Genomic DNA, 23,250 nt, shown 5'->3' with positions numbered 1-23,250 from the left:
GAGGCCTGCGTACCGCAAAAAAAAAAAAAAAAAACCCACAAAAGCAATGAGAATGGTTTCTTGCAATTTAGGGAAAGCTCCATTTGAAAACAGTTGCATGCTCTGCCATAAACCTTCAAGTAGGTACAAAAATAAGCCAATTCCTTTTCTTAAGGATCCTAAAAGAATGGTACAAATAATGCTGAAAAAAGACTACTCCAAGTGGCTATGAGAGTTAGAAGTTGACAGTGTTAGGAAAAGTTAGAGACAGGCCTCAAAGGAACAGAAGAAGAAAGGTGGCACTCTAATTAAGAGGCAGAGAAATTGTGTGGAGGCAAGAAAGGGGTAGTGAGAGTTACTCAGGAACAGCAAGCAATTCACTGCAGCAGGAGCATGGGATCAAATATGGCAGTGGAAGAGGCTGGCTGCTAAGCACGCGCTGGGGCCAGATGTGGAGGACTCAGTCACAGCGAAGGCTTGTGTGTGCACCTGGTGGGCAAGGGAGACACCTAACAGCTTTGGAGGAAGGGGGTCTGACTGGAACTACACATGAAATTAGTCCAAGTGAGGAAAAGGGAGGTTCACAGTAAAAAGATAATGTACGTATTTACCTAGAGATTAAGAGCACATTTACAATCCTGCACATCCTTTAATATTCTCTTTTGTGCTTTCTGAAAATCGAGACACAAATTACCTATCTCTGGCCTTCTGGGTATCTTCTCATCTGTATCACTTTCCTAGAATGACAGTAGTTCAGATTCAACAGTGTCAAGTTCTACAAATTCTTATAGCTTTCTCAGTTGTAATTAATCAAGGCCAAGTGAAAACTCAATGAGACCATGTGTCCCTTTGGTATTTCATCATATTGGGTTTGTTTCATTTTTACAGTGAGACTTTTACAAAATACATGGCATATAAATAGGACTTGCTAAGGCAGCGCTACCCAACACCCATTCCTTGTTATTGCTGTTTAACTCAGGAACTTTGCCCTTCTAAAATTTAGTCTCCTGACACGATTTTTAACAGTTTGTAGTCATGTTTCATGTTTATTGTGTACTCCTCTTTCCCACATTTAGTACATTTTAAAAAATGCTGACCTTCAAGAAAAAAAAATCAGCATTTGAGTTGAGTATCGAAGAAGGGATGGTATTACATCCACATGAAGAGACTGGGCTTAGATGGAGAGAAGAGAAAGCATTTCAGTTAGAAAAAGCACAAGCAGAAACAGGCAAAAAATAAGAAGGGTATGTGTGAGACACATTATGTACTGAATACTACATTTCCGTAGAAGGGCAGGGGAAAGGAAGAGAGTGGGAGGAAAGCTAACAGTTACTGAGCACCAATGACTCGGCAGGTACTCATACTCAGGATGTCATTTACTTCTTAAGTCAGAACAATCCTTTGAGCTAAGTATTAGTTTCTGCATTTTATAAAGGGACTGAAGATACCGTAGCTCAGAAAGGTGAAATAACCTGTCCGAGTTCACTCAGCTAGGGAAAAGAAGAGCTAAATGTGAACCTAGATGTTGACCTTTTTCTTATGGGTCATTTAACTACAGCTTTAAATAATCTCCTATTTAGGAAGGAACTCTGTTCCTATCAGAAATACTCCTGGCTATTCAAAGCAAGGCTTAAATACAGTCTATTTTGTTACTATGAAAATCCATATATGGAATTATGAAATAACAGAACTTAAATGCAGATGAGAAATCGAGAGAGACCTAGAAACACGAAAGGCAATTTTGTTACTGTAACTTGAACCAACTTAACATACTAAAAATTACTGTCCTATTTCTTCATTAACAGGCAGGTATCAATAAATCAAAAACAACTTTCATCAGCCCTGAATAGAAAATATGCATTAAATGCAAACTGTGGTTTTATACTTTATCTGTTAAGATGTCCAGCAAACAGTGTAGACAGATCCTATAATTTTTGTACTTTGTGTAAAGTAAGTTATGGGTTTCACAACCCTAGCTATCTATTGTCCCCTGGCAAGTTCCAGTTCTTCTTAGTTTACTGTGGATAGCAGACTGAATATAGTTAGAGGACCCCAACAAATAAACTGGCAATGGACAATGCACAAAAATAGGAACTATAAACGGTTAACAAATTAAGATGTTCAAGCTCCGCTAGAAATTAAGGAAATACGCCATCCTTAAGCTACCAAATTCATGGAAAAGTGCTAGTATTCAAATGAAGGTGATGCAAAAACATTCAAGGTCAAGTGTAACCTGCTCCCCTATACTATCCAGCCTTCAACTCAGGTTCTCTCATCTTCTATTTTAATAAACTACTACACATTCTTCAGAATCTCATCCCCTATCTCCTTGCAAGAACTTTAAAGTTTATGATGCTTAATTCTAAACGGAAATAAAGCCTTCTGTATAAATTTGAGAAAACCTAAATGATCAACAACAGGAGAATTGTTAAACAACACAAAAACCTATAGCAAATCTATGCAATGGATCATCATACAGCCACAAAAATTCACTTACACGAAGTTTATAACATGAAAAAGAAAACTCCATTTGTTATAATGTGAAACGACAAAGTACAAAAACATAATGTGCAAAAAATGACATGAAAGTATGCATTAACTTAAAAAATATATTTGCATGTATGCATATGCACATGTGTGTGTATGTGAGAGAGAGAGAATATTCACCAAAAAGTTTCTGTCATGGTGAATTTTTAAAATTCAACTTTAATATATTCTCTAGAATTCAATACATAATAAAAATGTATCACTTTTATGATGAAGTAGACAACAAATATCACAAAGAAACATACTGTGTGTAGCCTGGGACCATTTAGAGCAGAGGCAAACAGCCCTAAACACAGCTCTCTGGGTCCTAGCAGTACCACTGCACTACAGCAGAGCAAACTTCTACCTGTAAATCTGCATTCTTAATGACCTTGAATGATCCAAAGTTAAATTATGGACGAGGAAAGTGCAAGAGGTTGTAAAAAAGATCTCTATCAAAACAGTACCAACAGCATATCTCACTGTTAAATATTAATCCTCCTAATAACCTAATAACATGTCACTCCCCTGTCCCCAAACCCTGAAAGTACCCCCACAGTGTTGTCAGTAACATGAACTATTCACTGCAGGGTGTGCACATCGCACAATCCAGTCCCATTCTAATGCTGCTCCCCGCTCTCACCCCATGGGCTCAAAGGCTCTCATTCACAAGCCTTATGCTCTGGTTGGCCTACTCACTTTCTCTCAAAGAAACTTTATGTACTTGCCTGAGCTTTTGCTCACTCAGCCACCCTCACTTTTCTTCCCCTATTCACTCCTCCTCCCCCCCAGTGACTCCCCATCCTTCCAGGCACAGACCAAACTCTCCAACCCACACATCATCTCCTTCCTGTATATTCCTGTAGAAGTTATTGCCTATAAGACACACAAAGCACTTAACCCTATAGCCTAAAATTACGTAAATAAATATGTTATCTCCTAAAATGCATTTTAATTTCTAAAGATTAGGGACCGTTGTTATATATTTTATAATAATAAATTGCTTTTATATAATGCTTTAATTTATAAAGCAACTTCACATATATTACTCTCAACAAATATGTTGGTAACTTAGAATGCCTTAAGAAAACAGAAACAAAAAAAATTTTTTTAATGACAAAAGATTTTTTAAAAAGAGAACACTTCAATAATGATGGGCAGAAAAGTACTCACTCAGAGCCCACCACCTAAAGATCTGGGAGAATGATACTTTTCTTCCCCACAACCCACAGATATATTTAGCTAATGGTGGGAAAAAGTTCAACATTCATAATTAAAAACAACAAAACAAAACAAAACAAAACGACCCTCATACCCAGTGTCCAGATCTTTGTTTCTAAATACCATTCTCCAATAAGAAAAATACCATTCTCCAATCAGGTCTCTCTGGAGAAATAGTTCATTCCAGAGCTGGGGCAGGGGACATAAAAGATCAGCCAGGAGCTTCTTGTAGTAATAAGGAAATGCTCAAAAAGGGATGGGGCATGTCAAAGGGACGTGTGAGCCAATCTGAAAGAGCTCCCAATGGCCAAAGCCAGAATAAACTGAACAACAAAATAAATAAGAGTATTGGACTTCCCTGGTGGCGCAGTGGTTAAGAATCCACCTGCCAATGCAGGGGACACGGGTTCGAGCCCTGGTCCGGGAAGATCCCACATGCTGCGGAGCAACTAAGCCTGTGCGCCACAACTACTGAGCCCGCATGCCACAACTACTGAAGCCTGCGTGGCTAGAGCCCGTGCTCCGCAACAAGAGAAGCCACTGCAATAAGAAGCCTATGTATCGCAACAGAGTAGCCCCCGCTCACGGCAACTAGAGAAAGCCCGCGTGCAGCAACGAAGACCCAATGTAGCCAAAAATAAATTAAAAGATAAAATTTTAAATAAAAAATAAATAAGAGTATTGGATTATGAGTCCATATGGGTATAAATAAGTGACTGAATAAATAAATGTGGAGAAGAAACAAATCTTCCTTATGGAAGAATTCTAAATTATCCCCTCCAGCAGGTGGAGCTAAATCCCTACGCCCCTTGAGTAAGCGCTGGACTTACTTTGAAAAGATAGCATATGGAAAGAAAAAAATAGTAACTTTCCATTGGAGAAACCTGACAGACAGCACCTTAACCAAGTGACAGAGGCTAACATCACTAGTGATGTCATATGGGGATCATCCATCCCCAAGATGATAAGAAAGGCACTTCACCTCTGCGGTCTTCTTTCCAAAAACCTGCTACCCCAATGTAACCGTAAGAAAAACATCAGACAAATCCAAATTGAAAGACATTCTACAACATACTTCCATGCATCTCAAAATTGTGAAGGTCGTAAAGAATAAAGTGAAGACTGAGAAACACAGACCACGAGAGACCAAGAAGAAACGATAACTAAATACAATATGATGTTCTGGACTGGATCTTGGAACACAAAGGATATTATAGATAAACTGGAGTTGATGGTAACATACCAAGGATGGTTCCTTAGTTTTGACAAACAAAATAATGTAAGATTATAACATTAGGGTAAACTGAAATTGGGTGAGGGGATACAAGAACTCCCTTGTACTATCTTTACAACTTCTCTGTATGCCTGTAAGAGTTTATAAGACAGAAAATTTCAGAGATCCAGGTCAAATAATATGTAGAAGCATCCGGTATCAAATCAAAAGATTTTCCCTAAGTTTTCAATACTGTTAGCCTAGAGGATGTCTAACTTGCAGCCAATGCTGCAGACTTCCCTTTCTTCCTCAGTAAAAGTGTTCTATACTAACAGGCAGTACCTCTAATCGCAACTGGCATTTCCCCTAAGTCCTTCGGATGAAAGGATGATCAGGAGACAGAAGTCTGAACAACATGGTACAAACAACATGAAGTTTATATGAATGTCTGTAAATAAAGGCATTTCATAGTTTTAAAATCTAGTTAATTTTACCAGATGCTTAAGTCTTGGTAGGATATATTTTTTAAAAATTAAATAAAATAGATTCAAGGCCTTTAAAAGACAAGCCTTGCCAGTGCGCTATATTCCCATTTAATGAGTAAGGATTTCTGGGTATCATAGTTTTCTTAAAAAAACCTACATTTACAAAAGCACTTCAGGGGCTTCCCTGGTGGCGCAGTGGTTGAGAATCTGCCTGCTAATGCAGGGGACACGGGTTCGAGCCCTGCTCTGGGAGGATCCCACATGCCGCGGAGCAACTGGGCCCGTGAGCCACAACTACTGAGCCTGCGCGTCTGGAGCCTGTGCTCCACAACAAGAGAGGCCGTGATAGTGAGTGGCCCCCGCTTGCCACAACTAGAGAAAGCCCTCGCACAGAAACAAAGACCCAACACAGCAAAAATAAATAAATTAATTAATAAAAGGTGTTGTTATAAAAAAAAAAAGCACTTCAGGGATTTCCCTGGCGGTCCAGTGGTTAGCACTCAGTGCTTTCACTGCAGTGGGCCTGGGTTCAATCCCTGGTCAGGGAACTAAGATCCCGCAAACCGTGCGGTGTGGCCAAAAAAATGACTTCAGCTGTTCTACACAGGTGACCTTATAAACTGATGACACGTGTGATAAAAAGAGGCAATATTAAGATTTATGAGATACCTTATAAATAACATTACTTTGATATTAAATATCAATTAATATTAAATCAATATTTAAGCCAAAGTGGTCTTTGGCAAACCAGGATGTATGGTCACCTTAGCTATAGACCTCATTATGAGAAACACTGTTACACCGTTACAGAGGAAATATTATGATGGCCTATTTTCTAATTAAAATTTTAATAAAATAGAATCCAAAATGCAAGTCCCATTCTGAATTTTACAAGGCAGAAGGTAGTGATAAAGTGAGGTACGTATGTCTACAAAACCCTAAGCCATTAGTATTAATATCATGTAAAGGAACAATGATGCTCATAAATTAAAAAATGATTAGAAAGGAATATGATTTTTAACATAATTACTTCACAATATAGATATGCCCATATGGATATAAATAAATGACTGAAGTCTGTTTGTATATGTGCAGATTTTAAATTTGCAGCCATATTACACACAGAAAAACTGGAGCTAAAGAATGGCTGTTCAAAAACAAAAACAAACAAAAAAACTCCAAAAATATGGTAACTTAGTAAACAGCTTAGCCAAAGAACATTTAAAATAGAAGATATTTAATTTTCAGTTTCATATGGTAATCCACAATTAATAAAGACAGGTTGTACTTTCATTAATAAAACATCTATTTTCTCAGCCAAGCAGACAGATGTTTTGTTAAATCTTCACATTGGGAGCACTTAAGGTTTTTCTGAAACTTTAACAGATAAAATTAAGCTAGCCTGAAAGATCTCAGAATGTAAAGTCACAGTAAACACAACCCCCTAGTGTTGATCTTCATTGCAATACACTCTAAAAAGTATATTATCTGTGACCAAAACTAAACCAGACCAAAAACTACCCCCAAAATGAAAATTCTAGCACAAATGAATTAATGCAGATTCATAGGCTTAAATATATTTCAGTTATAGTTTGGACTGTGATCGATCACTGTATTATAGAAAAAGGCCTCTACATTAACCACATTTTAAAACAGGTACAGTATAGTCCACATATTTAAAAAATGAAAAACAAAGATTTGGGGGGGTAAAATAGTAATGTTGGTAAAGCCTATCTTATTCATGCTACATACATCCCAGTATGATATGATTAATTAGCTATACAGTATCTTAATATAAAACCAAAAGTGTTATCTCAAATCTGAGTCAATGTCTTTAAGGACTTATCCATCCATTCAATTCAATTAACTGATCTAAGCATTTTTTGTTTTAGTATTATTTTTATATTAGTAGCTAATTACTTCCCCCTTCCAACAGCTTACACTTATTTATATAGCAAGGTTCTAAGCAACGTTTTTCCTTTTATTCTTAAGAAGTATTCTATAGACCTCAAACAGATAAGACTAAAGGGAAAACCTTGAGAAATGAAAGAAATCTCTTGCCACCCTTAGAACTACCAAGTTCTACACTCAAGAGACAATTCTAAATTGAAAAATGAAAAAAAAATGGGAAAAGGCAATATAAAAATTTCCTAAAATGTAGAAGAAATTAGACTAATTTAGTTTTCTTTAATATCTTCTTTAATAAGACATTACAGCACACAACTGAGCCCCCAGTGTGTCAGTTAAACATGGGGATGTAGATGCATACGAAGGAGAATGGAAACAAGTTTAATCTTAACCCCGTTCCTTTTGGCAACTAATGGCAATACAGAATACAAAAGGAGCAATTCTGTGTATTTTATCAAGTCTTTGAAGACACCGTAACAGTTTTGTAATGAACTTTGCTGTGATCTGTTAAAGAATCTTCAAATTAATGAGGATGTTTAAAAATTGTAATCTTCCCCTTACACCGATTTAAGCCAAACACAAAAAATGGGGACTGCACTAATAATCCTCGCATGAAAGAATTAATGTCTTATGCTATATCAATGCAGCCATCTCCCTGTCACTGAGATCTAAAGTTAAATATGCTGTCCTCAGCTGCTTATAAAAAAAGGGTTAAATACAAGAACATAAAGCTTTTATTCTGAATTAGTCAGTAAAACAAATAAAAAAAAATTAACCCAAAACTTGTAAAAGGTTTTTAAATGATTTGTTACTAACATAAACATACATATGCTCAAAGCACTTTTAAAAACTTTTAAATTGTAATTTAACCAGAACTTCTGTTAATAACCACTATAAGCAATTAGGCCAACTCTAATGTTCTGGTAACTAACATATTGGGAATTAACAAATAATAAATCTGAAACTGAGGAAATCAAATACATGAAAAAAATGACTATTTTTAAAGTAAGAGTATAATAGGAGTTACTAAGAAACTATCACCACTGAAGCTTTTCCTTGGAAATATCTTATTTTAAACTTACAGTGAAGACAAACAAGGTGGGCAGAATATGTACAGTTACAAAACAAATGCAGTGATGAGTTACAGCAGAAAGAGGGAATGCATTTTGTAATCCACAGGATCAGATTTGCGGCTCTAAGCAATTACCAGTAAATATTTGAGTGTTCTTCCTATTCTATCAACTTTAAAATTTAAACTGAGTTACAGCGGTTTCACTTGTATTAATAGTTGGCAAAAGCAAATTAGAAGAAGCCCAAATTAGTCTGTTTTAACTGGGTAGCATTTACCTCATTCATCGGAACCAACCCACTTCCCCATCCTTAGAGCCAAAAAAATGTGGATATTGGCCTATTTTAATATTTTTCTAGTTCAGACGGAAGTCATACTGTACACAGCCTTTGATTTTAGGAACCAGAACAAAGTAAAAATCAACTACTCACTTAAAAAGGAAAGGAAGGAGAAGGTTCTGGGAATTAACCCAGTCACAAGCCATTCCAATCTTTCTGTTAATGCAAAATCCATTCATAAATCGGCCAAATTGTTATTAACTTCCAAAAACTCCTTTGAAAATTATATTTCAATTTCAAATGAAAGAACTTGAACCATTTTCAAAGAATCAAGTATAATTTATAAAAGATAGGTCTTTACCAGTTCACATATGTGCCATCATATTTTGTATTGAACAGTAGGCTGATTACTTCATTGTGGCATATACTTCAGAACCTAATTTTTCAGATGGGCTGACTGACAATCCAACCACTTTAAGGAATTTATCAGTTATCTACAAGCTAGACCTGGCTGGCAGGTATAGCCAGGTCACACAGCAAGTTTAAATATTCCAACCTCAATCACAAGAAACAATCAGAGGGGAAAATGACACATGATTGCAATATGCTAAGGCAGCAGGTAAGTCATTCTTCACCTAGGTCAGCAGCTGCCAATAAAATCGTGTGCACAAATTTAATGAATGAGTCTGCTCTAGTTTAACTATGAACATGCCCCTGAACTTAGAAAGGGAGATAAGAATTGCGCTTGCAATTCTAGCTGATGAATTCATTAGATTGTTATAAGGCAAATAATGTAGAAAGTTAGAACAGAATTTCTAGAACCATTTATCCTGTGATGTTGTAAAATCAAAGTACTACTTTATTAAATGAGTTATTTTATACAATATGAACATCAATATAATTACAATTGTAAAAAAATTTTTTATAACAAGGATGGACTGATTTTCAGATTTCCAAATCAGAGTCAACTGTACATTTACACAGAATTGTCTTTGCATGAAGCCCAAAAGGGAACAGCATAAAAATGAATGTTTCTGTAGCCCCTTTATTTTTGCTGATCAACAGTTTGTTAGAAAAGCAGCTGCAGGTTTGTTACCTAAGGTCTGAGACAGGAGAAGAGTCAAAGGTGTCACGAATTCACCTACAAAACATAAGCAGGATTTTCGGTGAACGTAAGCATTACACAAATGTGATTTATATGCCTTTCAAATGTCTTTAAAAAAAAGCACAGGATGAATTGGGAGACTGGAATTGACATATATACACTAACATGTACAAAACAGATAACGAATAAGAACCTGCTGTATAAAAAAATAAATAAAATTCAAAAAAAGCACAACGTGCCTAAGCTACGATGTTAGTCTGACAGACCCGTCAGCTGAATTTGTAGAAACAGACCTTTGATGAATTTACTTTAAAAATAATACTCATGCATATACCACCACCATTTAGAAAAAAAAATCCAACCACACAAAGTATAAACTGATTTATTTTCAAGCAACTGCCTAGTTTATACAGTGAATGCCTACATTTTGCCTTACATTTTAACGTACTCAGAAGCTCTACTAGGCATTCTAAGTAAAATACCTGCAAAAAAGCACTCATAAACTTTGGTCTGCATCACTTCTGGGAGCAAGACTCTCAAATACCTTTATAATAGTTATTTTCTTTAAACTGAAAACTTTCTTCCATTCTTGGACCAGAGTGGGCCAGCATCACCTCATGCCATTTTTGCCTACAGTGGTTAAAAACGTGGATGTTTCAAAGGCATTGAAAGGATATGGTCTGGGAAAATGGACTTTTAACAATTGTAAAGTTAAACATTAACTTCAGTAATGAAGTCTCAGCTAGACGACAGAAATCAATTTTACAATTACAGAAGATAATTCTGCTCTCCTATACAGCCCTGCCATTAACGAACAAAAAGAAGAAAAGGTCAATTACCTGTAAACAACTTTATGCCTGAACATCAGCTAATTCTGGAGGAAGTGGAGTCTTAGGATGCTTGCTCTCAAAGTGCTGCTTGAAGGTCTTAGGGTCTGGCATTTGTGTCTAATTTAAAAAGTTGTGCAAAAAAGAAGAGTTAGACCTCATTCATGAAATAAAAATGTGCTAACTTTTAAAGTCCTGAGACTACTCACGATTGACAACTACTGCAAAACACTTTTAAATTCCTATAACTTAATGGCTGGCATATGAAAAAGGACCCTGTAACAAAGAAATTCCTAGCATATTCCCACATTTCACATATAAAGGGTCACACAGAATGAAGTATTCTTATCTGATTAACAGTAAACAATAGGTAACATTTACCGAACACATTATGTTAAGCATGTTACCAGAATTCTCATAGAACCTTCCAGTGATCTTTTTTTTTTGTGGTACACGGGCCTCTCACCGTTGTGGCCTCTCCCGTTGCGGAGCACAGGCTCCGGACGCGCAGGCTCCGGACGCGCAGGCTCCGGACGCGCAGGCTCAGCGGCCATAGCTCACGGGCCCAGCCGCTCCGCGGCATGTGGGATCTTCCTGGACCGGGGCACGAACCTGTGTCCCCTGCATCGGCAGGCGGACTCTCAACCACTGCGCCACCAGGGAAGCCCCCTTCCAGTAATCTTAAATCAGGTCCTACTATCCTCATTTTATGTGCTAAGGAAACTAAAACCTAGAGATTAATTTGTCCAATACCTATGGTTAACCTAGTACTAGGTACTTCAGATCTCAAATACTACACTATACTGACTTACCTAGGCAAGGACCTTCAATTATTCTTTAGCACATTACATTAGACAAAACATGAATTAAACATTTTTTGTTGTTTTGAGTTTTTAAATATATGAGCTACTCTAATACTTTAAGGTCAAGGTATTTCTTCATTAGTAATTTAGCGAAATTTACTTTTACCTTGCCTCTTTCCAAACAGAATCTGAAGCTGCTCAATTTCATTATTTTGAGTATATCAAAGCTCACTATGAACAGGTTATTTAACGTAATAGATTTCCTCTCTTAGATTAATGAGAACTTTTATGTAGTTAGGAACTTCTATTTCATCAGTAATGACTTCAATAAATGATAAACTTTAGTCCAGGAATCAAGTCTTATCAAGATCCCTTCCCATCCCTACTACCAATTCTACCTAGGCATAGGGCTTTGGGGGGAACAAAAAAAGTTTCTTGTAACTGGATCAACCTCACTATGCACTTTTCCTTTGGCACTTTTATTCACTAACTTCAAGGGTAGTGAGCTTGAACAAACAGGCTAAAAAGAGACCCTGGCTTGGAATTTAAGAAAAACTTCTTTAAGGCAGTGTGGTATAGTGGTCTAAAAGGTGGGCTCTGGAGCTGGACCTCCTGGGTTTAGATCCTAGCTCTTCTGCATACTAGCTGGGTGACCCTGCACAAGTTATTCAGTCCCCATGACTCAATTTACTCTCCCGTAAAATGAGAATAAAAGTACTTTATGCCATAGGGTTGTTATGTGAATTAATGGGCTCACGCATGTAAAACACTTCGATCAGTGTCTGGCACCTGGTCAGCACTCAATAGCAGCTGTTATGATTATTCTTCAAATCTAATAAAACACCTTAATTCTAGTAAAAGCCCTCAATGTGAATATACTCTATTTAGTTTTGCAGACATCATAACTATGAATGTAGCGAAGAAAAAAAAAAACCAATTAATATAACCAGAGGTATATTACATAGCTCTAAATTAAGAATGTAAATCTGACCTTTTTTAAAGTTCAAAGTGTTGCCCTTAAGAAGACATCTTTATTCTCCATGAGGAAACGGATTTTGCTTTGTTCACTCCTTTTCACTAACACCAAGAGAGCTGTGCCTGGCCAAAGGAGCTATCCAAAACATGTAATTGTTGGGACTCCTCTGGCGGTCCAATGGTTAGGACTCCACACTTCCACTGCAGGGGGCACAGGTCCAACCCCTGGTCAGGGAACTAAGACCCTGCATGCTGCACGGCGTGAACAACAACAACAAAAAGCATATATATGTGCGTGTGTATATATGTGTATACACGTATATATATAAAACTGTTGAACAGATAAATGAAGACGGGTTCCTAACAAAACCAGTTCGCAAATCTCCTATTTCAAGTACAGCATTTATCTCGCCATGTTTGCAAAATTTTAACCTATACAAACCAATCTCTAATGAAAGAACTGTCCACGAGAAAGCTAAGTCTTTCAATTCCCCTTACCCTACAGACAGTGCAGGTATATATTAAGGCAGCTTTGGCAGCAGCCTTTTGGTCATGTCCTTGTTTCTTCTTTTGTCCAGCTTGCTTTTTGGCATTTTTCTGCTGAGACTGAATCTTCTGCTGTCCACGAGCCATATCTAAAAACAGAAGTTGAGGCATTAAAGTGAAATCTAAGTATGATAACACTCTCAGAGTTACAAATTCTCATATACAATGCTACTAGAGGATAAATTGATATAACCACTGTAGAAAACTAGTCGTCTACTCTATAATCTCACAATTCCACTCTTGGTATATATTCAACAGAAGTGCAGGTACACTGTTTCTAAAACTGGAAACAATCCAAATGCCTACTAATGGTAAGATGGATACATAACTTGTAGCAGATTTCTACAATGGAATACTATGCAGCACTCAAAGAGAAGAAACTATTGTTAAACAACATGGTTATATCTCAGCATTAAGGAAAGAAGCCAGATACAAAGAACATATTGTTGTATAAAGTTCAAAACAGGCAAAACTAATCTAGGAAGTAATGCTGGGAAGAAAGGGCATGAGGGGGATTTTTGGGGTACTGATAATGTTCTGTGTCTTGATCTAGGTAATGGTTATACAGGTTGATTCACTTGTAAAAATTCACTGAGCTATACACCTAAGAATTGTACACTTTCTTATATGTAATCTTCAAAAGTTTACCAAAAACAGTTTAGCCCCTTCCTCAATCATTTGTCTGATCATTTTGCAAAGGTACTTTCCCCTTCCAGTATTCACTGTGCAACCTGAGATTCTTACAACTTTAAGAGAAATAAAAGCTGTCATCTAATGTCTCTAAAGGAGCTCATATGAGCAATGGAAACCGTTCTCTTAAATACTCAGGTTTCATGAAACTACTGTGCTATTCTTTCTTAAAAAAAAAAAAATGGTATTCATAGGATTGCTGGACAAATTATTAAATAAGATTAAGGGTACCTTTACAAAAATGAAAGATACCACTTTTTACTACTGATTATCTGAAATGAACATGGGTTAAAAATTAAGGGAAAAGAACTACTTTTATTTTTTCATTAAAATTAAAGACTCCTTTAAGACAACACAAGTTAAATCTGTTCATAAAAGGTCTATAATGAGTCTCAGCTGCTTTTTAAATACTTTAAAATAGGATCTAAGGAGAATTCCTATGGATAGTTTTGACTAGCACTGCAATTAAATTTTAAACTTTTAAGTCATTGCAGGACATGAACACACAAAGGATCTATAACTTCACCCGAAAATAGTGCTAGCTTTTTCTGACTGGAACCTTAACTAGTTAACAGGTATGAGGTCAAAGCATTTCATTGAAACACCTGAGCTTCTCCCAAAAAGAAAAAGGGAAACTGAAAAAATAAACACATCAATTGGACGAGTTCCCACTAGCATTAAACACTGAACCAGAAGTCAAAATATAAGGAAGGATCAATCCTTTTCTAGGAAGCTGGCTGAATATTTTAACAAATTACAAAAATGTTTAGTATGCTAGCCTAATATTAGAACCCCATTCTCACCAAATAAAGGTAAATATTACCAGACGTCTTAGCCCTTGAAGACTATCATTTCTGTTATTTTTTAAAAACCAAATTCTTATTAATTCCAAGCTGAATGAAATGATTTTTTTTAACGTATATTTATGGCACGCTTACAAACCAATTCCCATGGAAACAGATTTGGATACTTTTGTATTATTTGGATGATAGGTATTCAATCTTTATGCATCCTAATGTTTATAGCATTCTTAATGTCTCAATGCCTTAGTATCAATACCTTATGTTAGAATACTTCAGTTCTCTCATAGATCTGAACTCTTCCACACGATGTATGCTATGCTACGTATGTTAATACACTGTGTGGGTAACCTCTTAATTGTTTTACATAGGAAAAAAAACTTATAAAATTGTAAGCTACTAATTCTAGAGGTTTCTTTGATATCTAGAAGTTATTAGCTATTTTGATAACATTTTCAAGCAGTGATCTGTAGAAAGCAATGCCATTAGATACACATTATTTTTAACTTTTGCAGTTACCATTTCTCCTCAAATATAACATTAACAATACATTTAACCCATTTTCATTGTCATCTAACAAAAGTAACAAAAAGCCATAGAAGTTTTAATAAATAGAAGACTGTGGTTGCTTGTTCTTATTTTTAAAACAGAAAACACCAGGTAAGGGAAACTGAATCAGTCTAAACGCCTGAGGTAGGCCCCTAAGTTCTAGCAACACGCTGCACTGATTTCCTTTCTGAAAGCAGAAATGCAAACGAACAAACCACCTGCTTTTGGACAGCTCGACTTAGGACTTACTCTCAAGCCAGCTGAGTTTTCTACAAGATCTAAGCGTAACCAAGCATAACTTCTCCTTGACTAAATGCAACAAACGGAGGAGCAAGAAGTCCTTTATAAGCACCTAAAAGCTGGCTTTTAATATAACTCTTATTTTGTATGGTCTTCTGAGGGGGCTCCAAAGAGGGAAGCAGTAGAGGGAATAAGGAGTTCTTCCAAAATGAGGAGCTCTTACAGGAGGCAACAAGTAAGCACTGTCCCAAAGATCCTCTTAAAACCAAACAAACGAGTAAGAGAGAAATAGATTTTGGATCCAAGAAGTAGGATCATTCTCCACAAGCATCTAAATCGAAGAGGCCCAAGCAGTGACCAACATCCTGACCCTAGCCTTTTAAATACATCCCTTTTGGCGAGGAGAGAGGATGAAAGCACCAGCAGTGAGGTCTCTTTCACCCAGCACTTCGCTGAGCCCAGCTGCAGCCCAGCGCGCCTTCCTTCCCAAACCGACCTCTCCCGCCTGGGAGAGCTCCCTCCTCTCTTCTGCCACCCAGAGCCACACAACCCCTACCTACCCGCCACTCCACACGGACCCCGGCCCGAGAGGCGCCTCCTGGAGGCCTCGGCTGCCCGAAACCCGGCCCCTTCGGCCACAGGGAGCCCCAGCCTCGAGAAACCGACCAGCTGCTGTCGCCGGCGGGTTACCGCTCCGCCGCCGCGGCCGGCCTGCGACCCGGCCACCTGCAGGGCCTGGCAGACGCCCGAGCTTCCCGTCCTTCCGCGGCCCGCGCCGGGACCGGACGGGCTCGGCCACCCCAAGGGAGGCGGGGCAGGCCGGCGGCCCCTCGCGACCCGCGATGACCCCCCACGGTCCCCCCCGACCCCGCCGGCAGGGCCCCCACCCGGCTCCCAGGAGTCCTGCGGCGTCAGCACCGCCCCACAGCCGCTCACCCGGGCCGGGACAGTCTTGCGTCGGAGAAACCGCGCAGCGCGAGAGAGCCGGGGGAGGTGGCCGGAGGGAGAGGAAGGGGAGCGCAGCGCGCCCAGTACCGCTTCGGCCTCCTCCACCCGCCAAGGAGGGGAAAGGGGAGAGCCGGGAGCACAACAGCCCGCGCCTCGCACCCGCCGCCGCGCGCGCCCGCCGCCGCCTCAGCCTAGGGGGAGGCCACTACACCTCGTGCTCGCGCACACCGCTCAGCTCTCCCAGTCGCCCCAGCGCAGCCTGCTCAGCGCAGCCCCCGCCCACCGGCCTTCCTGCCGCGGCCTCCCTCCGCCCCCACCCGCTTGCGCGCCTGCGCCTCTTCCGGTTGCGCGGGCCAATGGCAGCGCGCCCCTATTACATAAGCGAGAGGGGGCGGGGCCTGGCGGGGACGGTGGCCCCTCAGAGACTGGAACGGCAGGGGACGTCGCGCTCTGTCCCCGGCGCACCGCCTCCCCGTTCTCTTGCGTGCTCCATCTGGGCGGCTTCAGCCGGTCCTAGGAGCCGCGTGATCTCGGTTCTGGCGGGTGACGGCCCGCAGTGTGATTCACAAGTCGCTTGCTCACTCACTGGGGCGGCGGTCAGACTTCGACCCGTGCGTCCCCTCTCACGAGCTTCCAGTCTCGGCGGCGTCCTCCTGTGCCCCGGCCTGGGGAGGATCCCGGAGAGGGGCGCCAGCGCCGCGGCGGTGTGGGTCACCGACCCCGGAGCCCGCCACCCTGGCACACCGCCGCTTCCACCCCCAGTGCGGCCGGCGGGCCGGGAGGCCCTGAACTGGGACGCGCGGCCTTTGTTCTCTCACCACCTACCTTTTACCTCGTTCCCATGGAAAGCTCAGTTATTTGACCATTCTGGGGGTTTTAGTGAGTTCAGGATTCACGCCTGACTGTCTCACTGAAAATTGCCGGCTAGGCCCCCCTGACCGTTTCAGGCTGACTACTTAACAATATACTGAGTTGTTAATACTTAGGGAAATGGATAAGTTGTGGGTTTTTTGGTCTTGATTTATAGGCCACGACAGCTAATTTCCAATATCAGAATCAAGAGTGATGGCGATTGTAACGATTATTAAATGTTTATCTGGAAAGGGCAGCATGTTTAGACGTCGGCTTTTTCTTAACCTTCCCCCCCCCCGCCCCCCAGCACACGTTGGTTTGTAATTAGAACTACAGATAAAACAACAAAGGAGGGTCTTGCATTTGACTGTCCCACCTTGACCCATAGCCTCCGCTCTCCCAAATTTGCCTGTCAGTGCCCCAGGAAATGTTAGTTGAACATAAGTACATAGCACGTTTTCTGGACCGGTATATGTGTATAGCCAAATTGTTTAAAATAGCCAGGAAGGGGTTAACTGCTTATTGCATTTGGGTGGCATATGACAACGATCTGGTTGTTCAGTCCTTCCTTTTCAACCTCATTTCAGATCCTCTCGCCTTCACTTTGCACGCCCTTCCTTCCGTATTGCAGTTTTAAGTTACATGTTCAAATTTTATTAATATCTCTCCAGTATTCAATCGTAAGCTCATTTTCACCACTATATACCCAGTGCTTAGCAGCGTATGAAACATGGCAGGGATTGAAAAGAAAGCAGGACTTATAGTGACATTTCATGAAACCATAGCTTAATTATTAGTAGTCACCATAACCATAATAACTATATTAACCTGGCTAATAGGAGGTGGATGAGGTACTTGGAAAACCTAAAGCCAGGAAACCTGTGTTTGTCTACCCATGAATGAAATTGGACAACAGAAAGGGATAGGGAAATCTGATTGGCAAAGATAAGTCTTTTTAACTAGAAAGGTGATTTCTGTTGTGAAATAGGGTTAATATGTCACTTGTTACCAAGGCCTAGATGAAATATTCATTCATACCGAGGCCTAGATGAAATATTCATTAAAACCAGTGTTTCTTAAATTTTTGAGTTATACCACTTTCAAGAAATCGGTAAATGCTATGGACTTTGCCCCTAAAAATTTCATGTACATATAAACTTATCCCCATTGGTAAAATTTCTGAACCTTGGTACTAATCACATTTTGGGCCGGATAATTCTTTGTTATGGGGGCTGTCCTAGGGACCATAAGATGTTTAGCAACATCCCTGTCCTTCTACCCTCTTGATGTCAGTAGCACTTCATCTCCAGTTGTGACAACTGAAAATGTCTCCAGACATTGCCCAATGTCCTCTTGGGTCAAAATCTTCCCTGGTGGAGGACCACAATAGAGGATATGGTATTATGATAACTTTATATGATGGTTAGGGCATTTAAAATACAAAGGGAAAAAAATGAAAGAAGGAATGAATAAGATTCAACACCTGTGAAGTGACAAACAGTAAACGAAAGGCAGATGATTCGCATAACTACCAGCTGGTGTCCTACTTATGTTATAGAAATGTGACAGCGAACGGGATATGAACTCCTTAGAAAAATTTTTATACGTAGTTCTGGTTTTAATCGTGAATGCTACAGTACTTCTACTGACTGTTTTTCCTCGTCTGCCTGAGACAATTACTCTAGGTTAATATGCAGTAAGCCTGTGCCTATTTTCTATCCCAATCAGATTATAATGCTGCTCCGAAGACCTGAAAGACTTATTTATTTATTTGTATTCATGTCAGATTTTCAGGGGTGAAAGAGCTGGTGGTTAGTCAATATATTCTTTCTCAGATAAACATGGATTTATCTGTGGCATGTAGGTTAATATCTAAATGTAGTGAAGTGCTGGGAATTCCCTGGTGGTCCAGTGTTTAGGTGCTTTCACTGCTGAGGGCCCAGCCTGGGTTCAGTCCTTGGTCGGGGCACTAAGATTCCACAAGCCACGCAGTGTGGAAAAAAAAAAAAAAAGTAGTGCAGTGCTCAGCTCAAGGGTTCATTGGAGAACAAAGGAGGCAAAGGAGGCGATTTCCTGCCCCTATAGGCCCTTCCATCTAGTGACAAATAATAACAACAGCAATAATGACAATGATAGACTCAAAACAAAAATGTTACCTTTGCTGGCTCTTCTTCCTCTGCTCAACTTCTACTTGTTGAGATTTCTCAGGGCTGCAAGGTGGATTCTCTTGTCTTCTCTACCCGCTTAGCCCAAAGGGAAAAGTTGTGGCTTTAAATAATGAACTTCATACGACCCCACATTTCTATCGCCAGTTCAGACCTCTCTTCTGATTCCAAATTAATATACCCAAATGCTTATTTTTAATTTCCACTTCAACGTTTCACAGACATTTCACATTTGGTGCTATATGGTATTGAATCTAAGAAGCAATTGATTGTAAGTCACATTTATGTCCACCAAGATAAAAAAATTGCTTCCAGTTGAAGGCATTATACTAAAATACTCTTGATTGTAAGACATCACAATTTCAGAGATGTTAAAGTAGGTTTAAAAATAATGTGATGTATTAGAATAGCATCAAGAAGAACAAAATACTTAGAAGTAAACTTACCAAAGGAAGTGCAAAACCTACATTCCGAACACTAAAAAACATTGCTGAAAGATATTAAAGAAGTCATAAATAAATGGAAAGGCATTCCGTGTTCATGGATCAAAAAACTTATTATAAAGGTGGCAATAGTCCCCAAAATGCTCTGCATATTCAACACACTTCCCTATCAAAATCTCAACTGATGTCTTTGCATAAATCACCAAGGTTATTCTGAAGTTCATTTGGCAGTTCTAAGGACCCCAGATGTGGTATAGTAAGGAATGTATTTGGTTTTTGTCCCTGTCCCATTCCTAAAAAGTTTCTAAAACCCCCAGAATGTTTGAATGATAGGAGTGTTTTTTGTAATTTATAAGAAGCTCCTTTTGAGCATACCTGAATTTATGCTAATAAGGTGATTTAGGTTGGGGGCCATAGATAGCCTCAGGATGGGGCTGGTCACCAGAAAAACCCAGTTATTAAATGATTAGAACTTTCAGCCCCACACACTGACCTCAGAGAAGGTAAAGAGGAGAGGGCTGGAGATCAAGCTCTATGAAATCTCTTGAACAAGATTTGATGAGCCTTCCGGTTGGTGAATGGGGCCTTCACATGCTGGGAGGGTAGCACATCCCAGTTCCATGGGGACAGAGGTTCCTGTGTCTAGAGCCCTTCTAGACCTCACCCTCTGTCCTATATAACATCTTTTATAATAACAGTTTAAACATAAGTAAATGTTTCTTTGAATTCTGTGAGCTGCTCTAGCAAATTAAATCAAAGCTACAGAGTAGATTGTGGGAACCTCTGATTTATAGCCCATCAGTCAGAAGTGCAGGTAACAACCTGGACATGCAATAGGCATCTGAAGTGGAAGTGAGAGCAGTCTTGTAAGACTAAAACCTTGTAAGACTAAATCCTTAACCTGTGGGATAGGGTGCTATCTGTAGGTAGATAGTGACAGAGTTGAGTTACATTGTAGGACACCTACCTGGTGTTGCAAAATTTCTTGATGTTTGGACAACCTACATATCTGGTATCAGCAGTGAAGTAGTGTAGTGAAGTAGGTATTGAGAGTAGAGGAGACACACACAGGAGTGTTCTTCCTCACACCAGAAGAGCCAAAACAATGTTGAAAAGAGGAACAAAGTTGGAGGGCTTACACTTTCCAATTTCAAGACTTGCTACAAAGCTACAGTAATCAAGACTGTGGTACAGGCATAAGAATACACATATAGATCAATGGGATAGAACTGAAAATCCGGAAGTAAATCTTCACATTGATTTCAAAATAGGGGCCAAGAAAATTCAATGAAGAAAGGACAGTCCTTTCAATAAACGGTGCTGGGACAACTGGATATTCAAATGCATATAATGAAATTGGACCCCTACCTTGCACCATATACAAAAATTAATCAAAAATGGATCACAAACCTAACTGTATATGCTAAAACTATAAAATTCTTAGAAGAAAATATAGGAGTAAACCTGCATGATCTTGGGTTAAGCAAAACCTTCTTAGATATGACACTTAAGGCATTGATGACAAAAGACATAACCCAGTTAAAAAATGGGCAACAGATCTGATTAGATATTTCTGCAAAGAAGATATACAAATGGCCAATATGTACAAGAAAAGATGCTCTCCATCATTAGCCAAAAGCAAAATCAAAACATTGAGATAGTACTTCACACCTACTAAAATGTCTATGACTGAGAATTCCCTGGTGGTCCAGGGTGGCCTCAGCCTGCAGCAGCTTGAGGCAGGATCTCAGTTCCCCAGCCAGAGATTGACGTCAGGCCGCGGCAGTGAGAGTGCTGAATCCTAGCCACTAGACCATGAGGGCCAGTGGCCAGTGACAAGGGCCCTGGCCCATCAGCTTTGTAGAAATGAATTTCCACAAAGAGGCGGAAAGTACTGAAACAAGTAAAGTGTTTATTAGGACCTAAAACAGTACGTGTGAATAGGCACACGTGGGCAGGCTCAGAGAGAGGGTCGCGCCCTCATGGTAGTTTGAATCACTTATATGGGACATTTCTTCCACATTTCCTCTGGCCAATCATCTTGCTTTGCCTGGTTCTGAGTCCGTATTTGGTTTATCTCTGGGTCCTCCCCTGTGTGCTCACGCATCTCTTAGCCAAGATGGATTCTAGTGAAGAGGCTTATGGGTAGGTTGACATCACTTACTATGGGGTGGTGCCGCCTCCCTTTTAGGCCCCCAAGAAGGCTTTCTGCCCGTATGTAGTTGGGAAGGTCTCCTTGACTTCGAGAATTAGGAATATGTGGTCTCTATCTTTTATCTCGACAGGCTCAACTCCTCTTTGCTTTTGCCATTATCTCTATCTTGGAGTATCTGTCCACAGGGGACAGACTCCAGCTGCTCATCTTGGGGCCCATCTATCTCCTGCCTCAGTTAGGACTTGGTGCTTTTACTGCCGTGGGCCTGGGTTCGATCCCTGGTCAGGGAACTAAAATTCTGCAAGCCGCACGGTGCGGCCAAAATCAATAAATTAATAAAATAAAATAAAATGGCTATAATAAAAAAGCAGATAATAAGTGGTGAACAGAATATGGAGAAAGCAGAACCCTCACACACTGTTGGTGGCAGTGTAAAATAGCGAGTCCTTTGGAAAACATTCTGGCAGCTCCTCAAAAAGTCAAACACAGAGTGACCATATGACACAGCAATTCCAATAGTAGGTCTATATCCAAGAGAAATGAGACATACATCTACACTGAAACTTGTACATGAATGTTCAAAGCAGCATTTTGGCTATTCGTAATAGATGCCAAATAGAAATAACTCAGATGTTCGGCAGCTGACATATTGATGAATAAAATGTAGTATATCCATAAAATAGAGTATTATTCAGCCATAAAAAAGAATGGAGTTCTAACACCTGCTACAAAATGGATGAATCTTGAAAACATTATGCTACGTGAAAGAAGCCAGTCACAAAAGATTAGATATTGAGTGATTGGATTTATATGAAATGCCCAGAATAGGTAAGTCTATAGAAACAAAGTAGATTAGTGGTTGCCTAGGGCTGGGAGAATTGCGGGAAAACGGAAGTGACTGGTAATAGGTATGAATAAGTAGGGATTATCTTTTGAGGATGATGAAAATGCCTTAAAATTGATTGTGGTGATGATTGCACAACTCTGTGAATATACTGAAAACCATTGAATTGTACACGTTGAGTGGTTTGTATGTGAATTATAGCTCAGTAAAGCTGTTATATATTGAAAAAACCACTTGCTTTAGAATAATAAAGAGCATAATGTCCAATATTCTCTCCATTGCCATGCCCAAATCTCCTTTTCATCAATCTATCCTATCTCAGTAAAGGCACTGCTATCCACCGGGATAATCATTTCAAAAGCCTCATTGTTAGTCCTGGTACTTCTCAGTCCCTGAGCCAGCACTTCCAATCTATTGCCAAGTCATGTTGATTCAACTCTAAAATATACATTGACTCTGTCCACTGTTCACCACCTCCACTGCCATTATTCTAATCCAAATCATCATCTTTCATCTGGTTTGTCTGGGGCATGAACTTACCAGGAAGTGGAGAACTTCTCCAGCTCCGCCCTCCCACCCCTCCTTTTTTTTTTTTTTATTTTGGCCGTGCCTGACGGTTTGCAGGATCT

At 39.7% G+C, this 23,250-nt stretch overlaps 1 protein-coding gene across 3 annotated transcripts; it reads right to left on the bottom strand.

The window, feature by feature from the left end:
• Nucleotides 1-9,507: 9,507 nt before the first annotated feature.
• On the bottom strand, nucleotides 9,508-16,414 carry ZNF706 (zinc finger protein 706). Of its 3 annotated transcripts, none has more exons than XM_029223267.1 (4): nucleotides 16,151-16,362; nucleotides 12,888-13,024; nucleotides 10,624-10,731; nucleotides 9,508-9,820 (listed from the first exon to the last, which is right to left on the bottom strand). In XM_029223267.1, exons 2-3 carry the CDS (start codon nucleotides 13,020-13,022, stop codon nucleotides 10,636-10,638), a joined length of 231 nt encoding a protein of 76 aa, XP_029079100.1. In that variant the 5' UTR covers nucleotides 13,023-13,024; nucleotides 16,151-16,362; the 3' UTR covers nucleotides 9,508-9,820; nucleotides 10,624-10,635. The 3 variants fall into 3 exon arrangements, with proteins under 3 accessions (XP_029079100.1, XP_029079101.1, XP_029079102.1); XM_029223268.1 differs by lacking the exon at nucleotides 16,151-16,362 and adding an exon at nucleotides 16,374-16,414 and having other exon boundaries at nucleotides 9,738-9,820; XM_029223269.1 differs by lacking the exon at nucleotides 16,151-16,362 and adding an exon at nucleotides 15,775-16,041 and having other exon boundaries at nucleotides 9,738-9,820.
• Between the last annotated feature and the right edge of the window lie 6,836 nt (nucleotides 16,415-23,250).

This window comes from Monodon monoceros, unplaced genomic scaffold (genome assembly GCF_005190385.1).
Source record: "Monodon monoceros isolate NGI ecotype Baffin Bay Population unplaced genomic scaffold, NGI_Narwhal_1 Super_Scaffold_14, whole genome shotgun sequence".
NCBI lineage: Eukaryota > Metazoa > Chordata > Mammalia > Artiodactyla > Monodontidae > Monodon > Monodon monoceros.
The sequence above is the reverse complement of the archived record's forward strand: the minus strand, read 5'-3'. Positions and strand labels throughout refer to the sequence as shown.